This window comes from Epinephelus fuscoguttatus, linkage group LG24 (assembly GCF_011397635.1).
Source record: "Epinephelus fuscoguttatus linkage group LG24, E.fuscoguttatus.final_Chr_v1".
NCBI lineage: Eukaryota > Metazoa > Chordata > Actinopteri > Perciformes > Serranidae > Epinephelus > Epinephelus fuscoguttatus.
Window position 1 is genome coordinate 4,882,228 of NC_064775.1, and position 14,950 is coordinate 4,897,177.

General features: G+C 42.7%; 1 protein-coding gene across 3 annotated transcripts; it reads right to left on the bottom strand.

Moving 5' to 3' along the window:
• Window positions 1-976: 976 nt before the first annotated feature.
• Window positions 977-14,677, bottom strand: LOC125885156 (four and a half LIM domains protein 2-like). 3 transcript variants are annotated; one of them, XM_049570649.1, is made up of 7 exons: window positions 14,530-14,677; window positions 11,134-11,316; window positions 8,099-8,287; window positions 6,160-6,334; window positions 5,829-5,998; window positions 3,632-3,818; window positions 977-1,614 (listed from the first exon to the last, which is right to left on the bottom strand). In XM_049570649.1, the coding sequence occupies exons 3-7, from the start codon at window positions 8,252-8,254 to the stop codon at window positions 1,463-1,465; spliced, it is 840 nt and encodes a 279-aa protein (XP_049426606.1). In that variant the 5' UTR covers window positions 8,255-8,287; window positions 11,134-11,316; window positions 14,530-14,677; the 3' UTR covers window positions 977-1,462. The 3 variants fall into 3 exon arrangements, with proteins under 3 accessions (XP_049426606.1, XP_049426607.1, XP_049426608.1); XM_049570650.1 differs by lacking the exon at window positions 14,530-14,677 and having other exon boundaries at window positions 11,134-12,414; XM_049570651.1 differs by lacking the exons at window positions 8,099-8,287; window positions 11,134-11,316; window positions 14,530-14,677 and adding an exon at window positions 6,490-6,681.
• Window positions 14,678-14,950: the final 273 nt, after the last annotated feature.

Genomic DNA, 14,950 nt, shown 5'->3' on the forward strand with positions numbered 1-14,950 from the left:
GTAGGCGATTTGATTTATACTGTAAATCAGGTGCTTTCAAGCTTCAGATGATAGTGATAGATTTTTTTTTTTATTATTATTATTATAAATGCCTATTTATAAAATAATTCTGAATAGATCTGGAATATTTTTTCAAGTCGTTGACTTGTACAATAATTTATTTAGAAATAAGAGATGTATTTTTTTAAGAGATTAATCATATTGCTTGCAGAAAAACTGCATTTTGAACCACTATATTTTATGTGGAATGTAAACAAAACAAAACAAAATAAAACAAATATATAACACCTCAAATGTTATTTCAATGTTGTTTAAATACTACCGGTATATAGGTTTTTTTTAAAGCAGGTATTGAAACGGGACAGAGTGAGAGCTCTTTCTGATATTCATACTGCTACTGCATTAAGAGACGATCTTTGTTCGTCCAGAAGACAGTCTGGACCAAAACCCATTAATTTACATCTTATCATGGTCACAACTCCAATTGTAAGTAATTTAAATCCTTTATTAATGACTTACTAGTATGAATAACTTCAGAATTTGTGTCAAGTAGCATTTATAGCCTAATTGCATTAATTGCTACGACCTAACAACCCCAAAACCAGGGGTGTCGACACAGTGCAGGCAGGGCCCCATAGAGAGTCGGCCCTCCGACTATGTTAGGCAGACATGTTGCCACCTTTGAAACATGCCTATGTCTGAGATTATGTGAGCTTTGTGACATGGTGCGTTATCCTGCAGGACGTAGCCATCAGAAGATGAGTCATAAAGGGATGGACATGCTCAGCAACAATACTCAGGTAGGCTGTGGTGTTTAAACCATGCTCAGTTGTGTACTAAGAAATACACCATTGATTGGTGTACCTAATAAAGTGGCCGGTGAGTGCATATTTTCTTTTTGGGGCATAAGACTGACCTGATAAGACCTCATATGAATAATGTTTGTAAGACAAGCTGCGTCACTGATCACAAAGCATTCATCAAATCCACACAATCTTTATTATGCTTAACACATATAATCCGAATCAAACGTCAAACATGTAATTAGAATAAACAGCATTAGTAATATTATATTAACTCTGTTAAGAATAATTGCCATCAAAGTGCCACTCATGAAAACAACATGCTATTAATATGCTCTAATAAGTCTAACACAGTTATTGTGATGCCACACACAGATAGTTTCACTCCACAAATTAGATTTACTCATTAGATTTTTGTAGGATTTCTGTCTTTGCGTTCCACATTTTTTCTCAGAGGAGTAATACATTCAGCAAAACAGAAACAAACTGCATCCTGGAATGAACTCATTTTCATAAAACACAGTATCATCAGCGCATGCAGAAACACCACAGCAGTGGCAGCAGATTAATGTGTGAGACGCTGATAAATGAAAGGTTAGCAGGATCCCGCCAGTGCTCTCTGACTGGCCGCCAACTCGGACGGACTCCTCGGAGGTCGCTCAGTAGTCTTTGACGCAGTCGGGGCAGAGGATGTCGTCTTTGCACGTCAGGAAGCCTCGACCCACCAGAGACACGCAGCAGCGTTTGCAGTTGAAGCAGTCGTTGTGCCACTGCCGCTGCTCGAACGAGATGTACTTGCTGCCGCCGAGACCTGAGACAGAGGCGACACAGAGGAGCCACGAGGGGGTTACAAAGCAGGCTGTCTCATGATCCCTGTAATGTAATAACCCTGTAATTGAAGGTGATTGGATCCACAGAGGGGAGCATGTGATGCGGGAAAGGTTCAGGCCGTGTTAAAGGTGTCATTTATACTGAAGTTACTTCTGTATATTTCTAGTTCACGTCATGGCGTGTGATGAGACTTTATCTTGTTATATTCAGTATTTTGGGACACATTCATTTTAATGCATGTATTGTAATCACATTTTTGTGAGCAGCTGTTTTTGATGAGTGTCTCATGACCAACAGGACGCAGCATTAGACAGTGACAAACATTTCCTAGTATCTTCAGCTTCAGCTTGACCCATTTTAAGAATTAACGCAGGTATGGTGGCTTCTGCTGCTTTCATAACGTCTGTTAGACTCGTAAAATACGCCTCTTGCAAGTTCCTTTAATTTGTAAATGAGATCCCTTTTAAAGATGTTTTCTTCTTCAGATTTTACGTAAACCAGTATCCATTTCTTGGAACTTTAATCACCCCAGCAGTTTACGGAGAATGAACCCAGCCTGAAAATCTGACTGTGGGCATTATGGGAAGATGGGATGCAGCTACACCAGGGCCCATGAGACGGGGGCCACTAAAGAGAGTGGAGAGTGGGCCCTCCAGGAATGTGTTGGGTGGAGAATGGACTGCCACCTTGAAAATATACCTGTCTTTAAACAAAAACTCTCAACAATTAAAATTGTTAAATTAAACAAATAATATTTTCTTTGGTATTTGATGTTAACCAGTGTCAAGTCTCAGTTCATGTGACAAGAAAATATGTGCATGATAGTGTGCACTGGGGCCTGTCACAACCACCTTACGCCGCTGCCCCGGGCACAGAAATACAGTGGGCCCATGACGCTTCCTAGAGCGGAATAAGACACCCTGACTTTGTGGTGTTTTTGCATGTCTTCTTGTCATCTTTGAGTGGTCATTTTGTGTCTTTTTGGGTCTCTTTGAGGTAACTTTATGTCTGACTGAAGTAATTAATTGTCTTTTTGGGGTGATATTGTGTCTTTTTTGTGGTTGTTTTGCCTGTTTCTGTTGCCTTTTTGTGTGTGTTTGTCGTCACGTTGAGTCTCTTCTTGGTAAGAATGTGTTAATTTGGCATTTTGTAAGTAAAAGCCAGGGAGGCCCCAATACTTTGGGCCCCTGGGCCTGTGCCCGGTAGGCCCGCTCAGTAATCCATGCATGCCTCCAGGGCTGAAACATTTACAGCAGATATGAACATGTTTACAGCCTGGTACAAGAAACAGTTTTGGTCTCTACAGCTAACTTCCCTGTTCATGACGACTGTACATTTTCATAAAACTCACCTATTTAGATGTAATTAAGGTTTGAAGTCATGTATAATTAAGGGCATGGCCGTCTGTTGACAAGTCGTTTAGGTGTAGCCAATGCTGCCTCTATTTCAGCGTGTTCTCAGGTCATGAAAGTTACACCTCAGTTTCTCACAGTCGTGTCTTGCGTCCATATTTCCGTATGGTATACGGAGTACGCCCCTAGTGTTTAACACAAGGAAATGCATCTCTTTACGGATGGATAAGGTTCATTTTGAGTGTTTCAAGCTGTTAGACATCCTGGATATGTCCTTCAGATGCATATTGTAGTTACAGTGCGGGCTTCAGGCTCACTCCAACAGCTTGACAGACCATTACAAAGGGGTAGGGATTAGCCAAGGGTCAATGATGGTCACCTCTGGTTTAAACAGGCCAAGATGGTGGCAGCCAAAATGTTAAACTCTAGGAGAGCACAAACGAATTGAGGGCATCACCATGGCTACTTACATTATCTTATATAGTCTATAGTGGCAACTGAGAGGTCTGGAACCAGACTAGAGTAGACATGCCTGCCTGATTTAAAAACTACATGAGATGAGTCCAAAGTAATTCATTGAAAAGTTCAGAAATCTGAATAACTGGATCTATTTTGACCAAGGTTTAAGTGCAGGTGGACCCTTACCGCTGATGGGGGTGGTGCAGTAAGCACATTTCTTAGCAAACAGGTTGCAGAAGCAGTTCAGGCAGTAGGCGAAGTCGTCCCGAGAGGTGAACCGCTGACCGGCCAGCTGCTGCTTGCAGCCGATGCAGACGAAGCACTCCTTGTGCCAGGGCTGGTCGCGGTAGTTCACTCCTCCAGTGGTGATGGGCTGAAAGATATACAACCATATGTCATGTAAACTGTGTGAAGAGCTGGCCTTTAATTGACCTTTCATGGCTGTCAAATTCAGTGCTTAAACATGAAATTTACTGAGACTACTAAGCATGAATACATGGCTTCACACTGCTTGATTTCTCATGATGTCATTGATGCTGCTTGTTGCTGATTCAGTCCCAGGCGAGCCAGATGACTGCTGTCTCACCTCCTAGCTTTTAACACAAAAAGACGCCTCCGATTCCTGCCTGCTCGCCATCTGTTTCCTGCCCATTACTGTTGTACACCAGCCTTCTTCCCTCCTTCGCTGTGTGTCTTCTCATGACTGCAGCTTTAGCAGAGATTCAATTTGAAGTAACTGCAAGTATTTCACTCAACATGAGCATCATCCACTCAGTCTAGTGTCAGAGGAAAATATTGGCATTGTACATTTCTGCAAACCACACATTACATTTGCATGTTTCATACGTGTCATACCAAAGTTTGTAAGGTGATGTAGCATATGAGCTGACGTTGTCATCAGGAGGTGGAGGGGATGGTGGATGGCGAGACGCCTGCCAAGTGGCAGTGTTTGAGACCATCAAACAACAAAATCTGTTGTGTTTTAACGAGTCATCGCTGTTGCTCCAGCAGCTTCTTGGTCATCAAACGCTGATGTTTCTTAGTGACTCGTCATTGTGTTTCCACGGGGATAAAGCCACAAAAAGAGGCAGTTTTTTATTGAGACGTTGCTGTGTTTGGAGCCAGAATAGTGCCACAAAAAGCGGTTGTTTTTTACTGAGACATCACTGCATTTCTTGTCAGGATAGTGCGATGAAAACTGGTTGGTTTTACCGAGACATCACCACTTTCCTGCAGAGATAGTGGCATGAAAGGGGTTGTTTTTTTTACTAACACATCACTGCATTCCTTCCAGGATATTTCCGTGAACAGCGGTTGTCCTTTGCCGAGAAATCACTGCATTTCCTGCTGGGATAGTGGCACGAAAAGAGACTGTTTTTAACCGAGACATTGCTGCATTTCCTGTCAAGATAGGACTTTGAAAAGTGGTTGTTTTTTCTGAGACATCACCACATTTCCTGTCAGGATAGTGGCATAAAAACCAATTTTTTTTACTGAGCCATCGCTACATTTCCTGCTGGGATAGTGGCATAAAAAGCAGTTGTCTTTTTCTGAGACATCACCACTTTCCTAGTGGGATAGTAGCATTAACAAGGTTGTTTTTTCCTGAGACATCGCTGTATTTCCTGTCAGGATAGTGCCACGAAAAGTAGCTGTTTTTTACCAAGACATTGCTACACTTCTTGCTAGGATGGTGCTCCAAAAATGGCTGTTTTTTACCGAGCTATCGATGCATTTCCTGTCGGGATAGTGCCACAAAAAGTGGTGGTTTTTTACTTTGTACTTTGTTATAGGAATTAATGTTATTGTTAATATCTCCTCTTTTTTCAGAATAATGATGATGATCGTAGCCTCTTATTTTGTTTGTTTTATCATGTCCTGCTTGTTTTTATACGTGTAATACTTTATTATCTTACATGATATTTTATATTTGTCATGCATGATGTATCTGAAGCACATTGAGTTTACGCTTGTCGTATGAAATAAGATCTATAAATGACTTGTACCTTAACGTCACCACACATTAACCACAGCATTGTTGAAATGTAAAGTTTAAACACCACATGTATTCTGGTGTTCATGTACAGTATAGTTGAGCTTGTCTTTGACTCCAAAGCTGCCCAGGGGACGTTTAAGGGAAAACTCACGGTTAACTTGACTCTTAAATGCCTCTCAAACAGAATATTGATCTTGTTATTACCTCTGGAATGGAAGAATTCCTCATTAGAGACCTTCCGCGACCTCAGGAGCATTAAGCAATAACAAAATCAGCTGCACCTGCAGGAAACTATTGATTTATGACCTACTTTAAAGGCCAAAATACAAACTGAAGCAGCTGGAAGTGACTGTGGAACACAAATGAAGTGGATGCGTGTTGTTTCACCTTCTTGCAGTGGACGCACTGCATGGCAAACTGCTTCTCGTAGCAGGGCAGGCAGTAGTTGTTGGCTTCCTTCTGGATGAAGCTCTTGGTGCCCATGGGCTGCTGGCAACGGTTGCAGGTGAAGCAATTCTCATGCCAACTGTTGCCCTTATGCTCCATCTTTTTGGAGCCTGGTGGGCAGAGGGGGCGGAAGACGAGAAAGAGATCAATCATAGCATGCACAGTGGTCCAACTGTGGACTACATATGGCAACAAAGGTTTCTAACCTGATTTAATGTATGTAAATGACTAGAAGAGGAGGATAGAAAGCAAGGCAGAAAGGCCTCCTCACCTGGCATGATAGTCTTCAGGCATGCATGGCACTTTGAAGAGTACTCGTTGCTGTAGCACTCGATGCACATCGGCATCTCATCCTTGGTGGCAAAAGGCCGATCCACCAGAGATCGGCTGCACTTGATGCACAGGAAGCAGTCGCTGTGCCAGTGGCGGTCCTTGTACGACAGATCCTGCATGGAGAGGAGGCCGTTAGAAATTGCTTGTTCTGGAAACACAAAATGGAACAAAAATTAAAGGTCCAGCGTGTAGGATTTAGGGGGATGTATTGGTACTATTTCATGGGTGTATAATCACATGAAACTAAGAACTGTTGTGTCTCCGTTACCTTAAGTCCTCCAGTGATTAGTTATGAGACAACCCCTTTGCCCCTTGCGCCTCACTTTGCACCCAGATTAATGCGCTGTTTAACTAGCTAGAGCAGAGTAAGTTGCCCTAAATGTACTTGTGCAATGCACTTCAGACCAGTGGTTCCCAACTGGTGGGTCGTGATCCAAAAGTGGGTAGTGGGTCCATTCTGAATGGACTGTTTGTAAAAAAAAACAAAAAAAAAAAAACACTTTATTTTTAAGTACAGTCAATTCCCGGCACAGAGCTTTTATTTTCAAGTGCCATTTCCTGCTATAGAGTGAGTGAATGAACTGGGATTTATACATCTGCGTGAAATCGACGCTGTACATACAGTGTGCCTGACGTGTACCTCCCCGGAAGTGCAACTCCATACATGCAACTTTATTTGCTTTAATTTCACAGATAAGAAACAATAAATTGTGAAGACAATAAACCCACTCACAAAAATAGCATTTTAAGTCCTGTGTGTGATTTATCCTGGCTTCATATGAGCAGAGGAAATCTCTGCTAGTCGCTAGGCTAATATATACAATGTAAAATGCCATAGGCTTGTGCTAGTAACGTTAGCATTTTACATTTGTTTGGAAAACGTGTTTAGTATAAGACAGTTGTTTTGTCAGTTAACCTTGTGAGTTGTAATGGAGCCACATTATGTGCCGTCACCTTTGTTAAATGTTGCTGTTGTCCCTGGTTTTATATAAGAAGAGGAAAAGTCCACTAGCTGCTAGGCTAATTTATACAATGTAAAATGCCATAGGCTTGTGCTAATAACGTTAGCATGTTACATTTGTTTGGAAAACGTGTTTAGTATGAAGGCCCGAACATACTCGGGTGGAACATACATGGAACGGACTCCGCGGAGGTCCGTGTGGACTCAAAGCGGACGTCCGCAAGCCCTGTGCGCGCCAAGCTCAGATTTTACGACTGCGCAGACTCTGCTCCGCGCACCAGTGACTGCTCGGCATGTATTTTTCACAATGCGGGGATTTTTCACGGACATTTTTACAGGAAACTACAACGCGGAAGTGCGCTCGACTATGAATGCCCGAATGACTGCGGACATTCCTTGCAGAGTCCACTCCGCCAATAGTACGCCCGAGTATGTTCGGGCCTTAAGACAGTTGTTTTGTCAGTGAACCTTGTGAGTTGTAATAGAGCCAAATTATGTACCGTCACCTTTGTTAAATGTTGCTGTTGACCCTGGTTTTATATGAGAAGAGGAAAAGTCCACTAGCTGCTAGGCTAATTTATACAATGTAAAATGCCATAGGCTTGTGCTAATAACGTTAGCATGTTGTATTTGTGGGGAAAATGTGTCCAGATAAAGACAAGTGTTTGTCTGTGAATGCTGCGAGTTACAGTGAAGCTGATTGGAGCACTTGTGTTTGAAACTGTCTCTATTAAGCCATGTTTAATGTGTGTTTAATGTGTGTTTTGGACCTTGAACAAGTGACTAAGGAGAAATCTGGACCCCATGTCTGGACCAGTTGGGGACCACTGCTTTAGACCCTGTGCTGTACATCCTTTGAATTGGGCCCAAAATGGTGACAAAAGTAGAAATCTGGCATAACTTCAATTTAACTTGCCTTGCTGGTGCAGCTGATGATCTTCTGGCACACTTCGCAGTTGTTGGAGAAAAGAGCCTCATAGCACTTGATGCAGTACGGGTTGTCCTCCTTCAGGATGTACTTTTGCCCGTACAAGGACTCCTGACACTCTATACAGTCGTAGCGCTCGGCCATTGTGACTGAAATCTCCTCTCTGCGTCCTCTCTCCTGCAAGATAAAGACGAAAGAGATGATGTAACTGCGTCAGAGATCTGTCGCCATCCAAACTTTAATACTTGGATTAGATTTGTGTAATTGGACAGCTGACTCTTTTTCCACAGCACCACAGTACCATCTCAGCATCACATGGGCCAATCAGTTGCATAACGCCTTCATGTAACAGGTACAGAGAGGAGCCCTTCTGAGATTCCTGGAAACTTAATTGAGTGCTACAAACAACAAATAAGGCCGAGGAATGTCACAAGCAGCCTCCTAATTGGCGCAAACTGTGGAGTAAGTACTTTCCACTTTATTAATGGACGTAATGTGACTTTTAAATCTGGTTTACTGGCTCCAAAAGAGGCTAAATCTAAGGCATAGGACGCCTTAATTCGCTCATTCCCCCTTCGAAAACTGATGGCACCATCCATCTGGAGAATGAGACGACCGAAAACAAGGACGGGTTACGTAAAAAGATGGAAAAAGAAATGGTTGCGTCATCATCTACTGCAGACTTTATTCTCCTGAAGAGCTATTGGGCAGCACATAGCACCATTAGAGGTCCAAATATTTAAGATGCAGCATATTTTTAAAAAAAGGATTCTTGCATAAAATCTTACGCAACCGCTGCAGATCGATTGCTGGAAGAAATCCAGCTGGGAAGTCTTCAAAGGGGGAAATCAGTTCAGAGCCCATCTGATCACCAACAGAGCCTATGTTGCTCCCAAACCACCACACAAGACTAGTTTATGATCACTGTCTTGTCTTTGACTGGCAGTGAACAGGAAGGTGGTTTTAGGATAGTGATGGTTCAGCTTTGGCACAAACAGAAGAATTAGCTAATGAAATCATCTGCAGGGTAATTTAATAGGCCGTGTTCAGCAGAACACAAAGGCAGCCATTGACTGGATGTTTGATCAGACGCAGGGCATATTCGTCATTGCCGAGGCGCCCTGTGATTTCAGTCATTGGCAGATAGTTTGTGTATGACTTTCATCCTACTTCAAAGACCTCTATACCTCTTCAGCCCTGTTCATTTTTAACCAATGTACTATTTTGTTAAGGGATGGGTTTGACCACTGCTCATCCACTTCCTTCTTCTTGAAAGACTTCAGCGAGCAGCTAAAAATCAGCCTTTAAACCTCCACAAAACCTGGACAATGCTGAATATGGTACTTTTATTTCATTAAACCCCCTAAAAAACCCTCAATGCTCCTCTGAAATGCTTTTACACCCCCTTAAACCACCTTGAAACCCCTCTATACTCATCTGAAATGCTTTTACACTCCCTTAAACTGTCCTAAAAACCCTCTAGTCTCCTCTGAGATGCTTTTACACCCTTATAAACCCCCTGAAACTCCTCTATACTCATCTGAAATGCTTTTACACTCCTTTAAACCTCTATAAATCCCCTTAATGCTCTTCTGAATTGCTTTTACACTCCCTTAAACCGCCCTAAAACCCCTCTATACTCATCTGAAATGCTTATACACACACCTTAAATCCCCAAACATCCCTCTGTACTCATCTGAAATGCTTTTACACTCCCTTAAACTGTCCTAAAAAACCCTCTAGTCTCCTCTGAGATGCGTTCACACCCTTATAAACCCCCTGAAACTCCTCTGCATGCCTCTGAAATACTTTTGCATCTCCATAAATCGCCCCAAAACCCGTCCATACACCTCTGAAAACACCTTTATGCCCCCATACCCCCACTAAACCCCTCTATACTCCTCTGAGATGCTTTTACATCCCCATAAAACCCCCCTGAAACTTCTCTCTTCGTCTCTGAAAAAGCCGTATATCCCTGTTAACCTCCTAAGACCCCTGCATACGCCTCTGAAAATGCATTTACACCCCTATAACCCGCCAATACCCTTCTATATGCCTCTGAAAATGCATTGAAACCCCCTTAGCAACCCCCAAAACCCTTCCACACGCCCCTCAAAATGCCTCTTTACCCCTATAAACTCCCCTAAGAACCCTTTGTACCTTCAATCCCCAAGCTATACCCGTTTCTACAAACCTTTTATAGTCCTAAAAAAACACCCCACACCCTCTCACCCCTTTCTAAATCCTTTGCAAAACCCCTACATAAAGCCCCGTACAGCCTGCAGAGCCACATTAGTCTGTTACACCCACAGAAACCCCTCTAGACACTTCTATAAGCCATCTATACAGCTGCGCTCTTCTACAAACCTTCTGTACCCCTCTGTAAACCCTCTGTACCTTCTACACTCCCTTGTAACCCTTTTTAAATGCCGAAGACAAGACTTTCTTTCACAGTAAAGATGCTCAGCAACTGAATAAATGTTATATTCTCATTGTGGTTTAATTAGGGCCTACACGTAACTAAGCATAAGTGACTTACTCCCTGACAATGCCCCTACATGAAGCCTAATAAACCTCTGTGAAGCCTTATTAGTCCTCCCGCTTATTTAACCCCCACTGAGACCCCTGAAACACCTCTTTAAACCATTTATACTGCTCTATAAACCATTTAAATTCCTCTGCAACAACCAGTGTAACAGCACAAATCAGACTCTTGCCAGAAATCAGAAAACTATTACACTCAAACAACTCAAATAAAGCTCCGAAACTCCTCAAAAATCTGGATTATATGCAAATAATGATGAGAAATCTAGCAATACAAAGACTTTTATGACACAAACTATTACATGAGGCTAAATTAGGTGTTATTTTTAAGTTATGGCAGATTTAAACAGGAATAAAATCACCAAACATCTCTGCACAATTGACTTGGAAAATACAAAAGAGATAAAAGCAGAGCGGAAAGAGCTGAGAACACTGGGTCAGAGACAAGCCAGAGCAGAAGGTGAAGAAGGAAGTCTTACCTGTCAGCGGCGCGGCCTGAGTGTCAGAGGACGAGCCGGCTCTCGGGCTGAGACCAGAGGTGTGTGCTGAGCCCTGTCCTCCATCTGCCTTTTAAAATTAACGCCAAACATGACCCAGGCCGGGGCAGGAAGGTGGAGGCAGTGGTGTGACCAGAGTGGGCAGGTCAGATTATTTTTAGACTGCTATAAATTAAAGACAACATGTGGAAGCTTTTAAACATGCACTCACTCATGCAGGACACAACAGATGAATATAATGTCTACGTGTTATCGGCTTATGATATTATTTTGTGATGTCAACATTAGAGAACATCTGTAGCTCCATGATGACATGATGAGCAACTCGATAAAGACTGTGTGATGCAGTTGAAAACCTCGAAGCCTTGATTGGTGACTCATGTCTTTTTTGTGAACCATCACGCTCACATCTATGAAGACGTTTCTAAAGTGGTGATTTTAAGGTCGGCCATCTCAGCCCTGTCACCAGAAGGAAATGTTGGCATTGAGTGTTTCTGCAAACCATGAATACTATGCATTTGACATAGTGTATGACATGACTTTGTGAGCAGGAGGGGATGATGGATGGTGTGACCGACTGTATGCAAGACATCTGCCAAACAATAAAATCACAAAATCGAGTCAGAAATGACTGTTGCGTGTCACGAAAAGCAGTTGTTCATTTACCTGCTGGGATATTGGCACAAAAGTGTTGTTTTTTTTTGCTCTTTTTGAGACATTGCAGTGTTTCCTGCCAAAATAGTGCCATGAAAAGCAGTTATTTTTCAGAGACATTGCCGCTTGTGCTGGTGGGATAGTGGCAGAAGAAGCGCCTGTGTTTTCTGCGACACCGCTGCGTTTCCTGCCAGTAGTGGCACAAAAAGTGGTGGCTTTTTCAGAGACATTACTGCATTTCCTGCAGAGATATTGGCATGAAAAGCGGCTGTTTTTTCCAAGGCACTGCTGCGTTTCCTGCTGGGATATTGGCCCGTAAAGTGATAGTTTTTTCAGAGACATCACTGTGTTTCCTGCCACAATATTGGAGCAAAAAGCAGTTGTTTTTTCAGAGACATCACTGCATTTCCGGTTGGGATAGTGCCACAAAAGGTGATTGTTTTTTCCCCAAGACATCGCTTTGTTTTGTGCTGGGATATTGGAATGAAAAGCGACTGTTTTTTCCAAGACATGACTGCGTTTCCTGTCAGGGTAGTAGCATGAAAAGCAGGTGAGTTTCTTGCAGAGACATCACTGCGTTTCCTGCCACAATATTGGCAAGACACATGGTTGTTTTTTCGCGGGACATCGTTGCATTTCCTGTCAAGAGAGTGGCAAAAGAACAAGTTTTTCCGCCCAAGACGTCGCTGCATTTTGTGCTGGAATATTGGCATGAAAAGCGGCTGTTTCTTCCAAGACATCACTGCATTTCCTGTCACAATATTGGCACAAAAAGTGGTTATTTTTAACCAAGACATTGCTGCATTTCTTGTTGGGATAGCGCCACATAAAGCGATTTTTTTCCCGAGACATTGCTGAGTTTCCTGCCAAACGAGTGCCACGAAAAGTGGTTGTTTTTTCCGAGACATATCTTTGTTTCCTGCAGGGTACTGGCACGAAAAGTGGTTGTGTTTTCCCAAGACGCTGCTGCATTTCCTGTCGGGATAGCGTCACGAAAGGCATTTCTTTTTTAGAGACATTGCTGCTTTTCTTGCTGAGATAGTACTGTGGAGAGCCATTGTTTTTTACGAAGATACTGCTGTGTTTTCTGCTGCGGTAGTGGAAAATACAAAATAAATACACCACCACACGCTGAGAATGGGTCGTAAGTGATGACTGGTATTTATTTAACGTGTGAATTAGAGGTGGAAGTTGAACAGTGCAGCCACTGGCTTCCTAAGAAAGAGAAATTAAGAAACACAGTCTGCTTGGTACACCACGGCGTCGACCCAGATTGTGTTTATCTAATTTGCTGTGACTTACTGTACTGTATAGTACAGTGGAGACATTCCAGTGCCCATTACATGTGTTACCCAGTAGTGCTGGCACAGTTAGAGTTAGCTGGATGAAGATGGCACAAACTCTAAAATGAATCACGTTAACTCTTTAATTTGTTGGTCCATGCTGGAAATTTTTTATTTTCCTCAGGACTTTACTCGGAAATTGTAAGTAATAAATATTGAACTTGATTTGATTACATTTAACAGTCAGTTGACACAGTGTGTCCAGTTTATGGACAGTACGTTCTTCACCATCCTGTCGCTGCAGCGTTCATATACATGGTGCTGTGATTGCTCTGCGCGTACCTTTCCACGCAGCCTTCAAATGAAGAGGCTCTTTACTCTAACGAGATCATTGGATAAAAGTTAAACAGGTTATACTAAATAAGCTCGATCGTACAGTAGAGGTCGTGCACATAGGTGACACGCCAGATGCGACAGTGCTGTGACAAGGTTCAGAGAGGTGACATGTCACGTCAGAGCTGAACAGCGGCTGTTTGTTCGTCCTCGGCCTCATTCTTGCAGCTGAAATGTTGAAAGTGGAATAATCGGACGGTGTGTGACTCCAATGAGTGTCACTATGTGCTGCAGATGTCAGTTAGATAACACTTAAACTGGGTCATAAGTTAAGTGTTTTCGATGTTTTTTTGTATGATTTGATTTTCTGCTGCGTCAGCTCGGTCAGCAGACGGAAAATGTTGCTGCCCAGCTGCAGACCACTGTTCAAGACCAATAAACAACAAGACTGGGTGTTTTTAGGGAGACATCATCGGCATTTCCATTCACCAAAAGCGAGTGTTTTTTAGCTCGACATTCAAGACGTTTCCAGCAGCAATTGTGCCACCAAGACTGGGCATTTTATGCCAAAAATGGATCTTTTCCTCACGATAACCATGTGGTTTTTGTGCCTGAACATACCCGCACGGTGATCACAGCGTTGTTGGAACGTCCCAGTTCTTTTTAGCGAGCAGCAGAGGCATTTTCAGCTTAGATTGTGCCACCAACACTGAGTGTTTTTAGCAAGACATTGGCACCATTTCCATATGCATTTGTGCAACCAAAAGTTGAGTGTTTTAGTGAGACATCAGCAGCATTTCCAGCAGTGACTGCGCCACCACAAATGGGTGTTTTTAGAGAGACATCGCCAGCATAGCCAGCTCCACTTGTGCCACCAAAACTTGGCATTTTGAGCCGAAAAAATTATATTAACCTAACCATAACCAAGTGCTTTTTGTTCCTAAACATAGCCACATGTTAACAGCAGCATTGTTGAAATGCTGGTTGTTTTTTAGCGGGACATCAGCAGCATTTCCAGCTGCAATTGTGGCACAAAAAACAGGTATTTTAAGCCAATACATGATCTTTTTCCTCACCATAACTAAGCTGTATTTGTGCCTGAACATACCTGCACGGTAATCCCAGCATTGCCAGCAGTGCCACCAAACGCAGGTGTTTTTAGCCAGACATTGGCGCCATTTCCAGCAGCAGCTGTGCCACCAAAACTGGGTGTCTCTGGTCTCTCTATCTCTCTGTCTACTGGATAACTTGCACCCCATCAGGCCTTTTGAAATCATTTAAAATAAAATAGGTAAAAGAGTGTGACAGCTAAACACTAACATGAAATGATCACTTCTAATCATTACACACAGATATCAAACATGTCCCTTGAGTTAAGTCATGATGGGCAAGTTTTAAAGACCAACATAATGCCCTTACTTGGAAAGCACACTAAGTCACTTGTATGTAGTGTGTGGGTCAGTACATCCGGCACGTCTTGTACGAATGTAGAGACCACGTAAACAGCTCTTCATTAAGCTGTGTGCTCT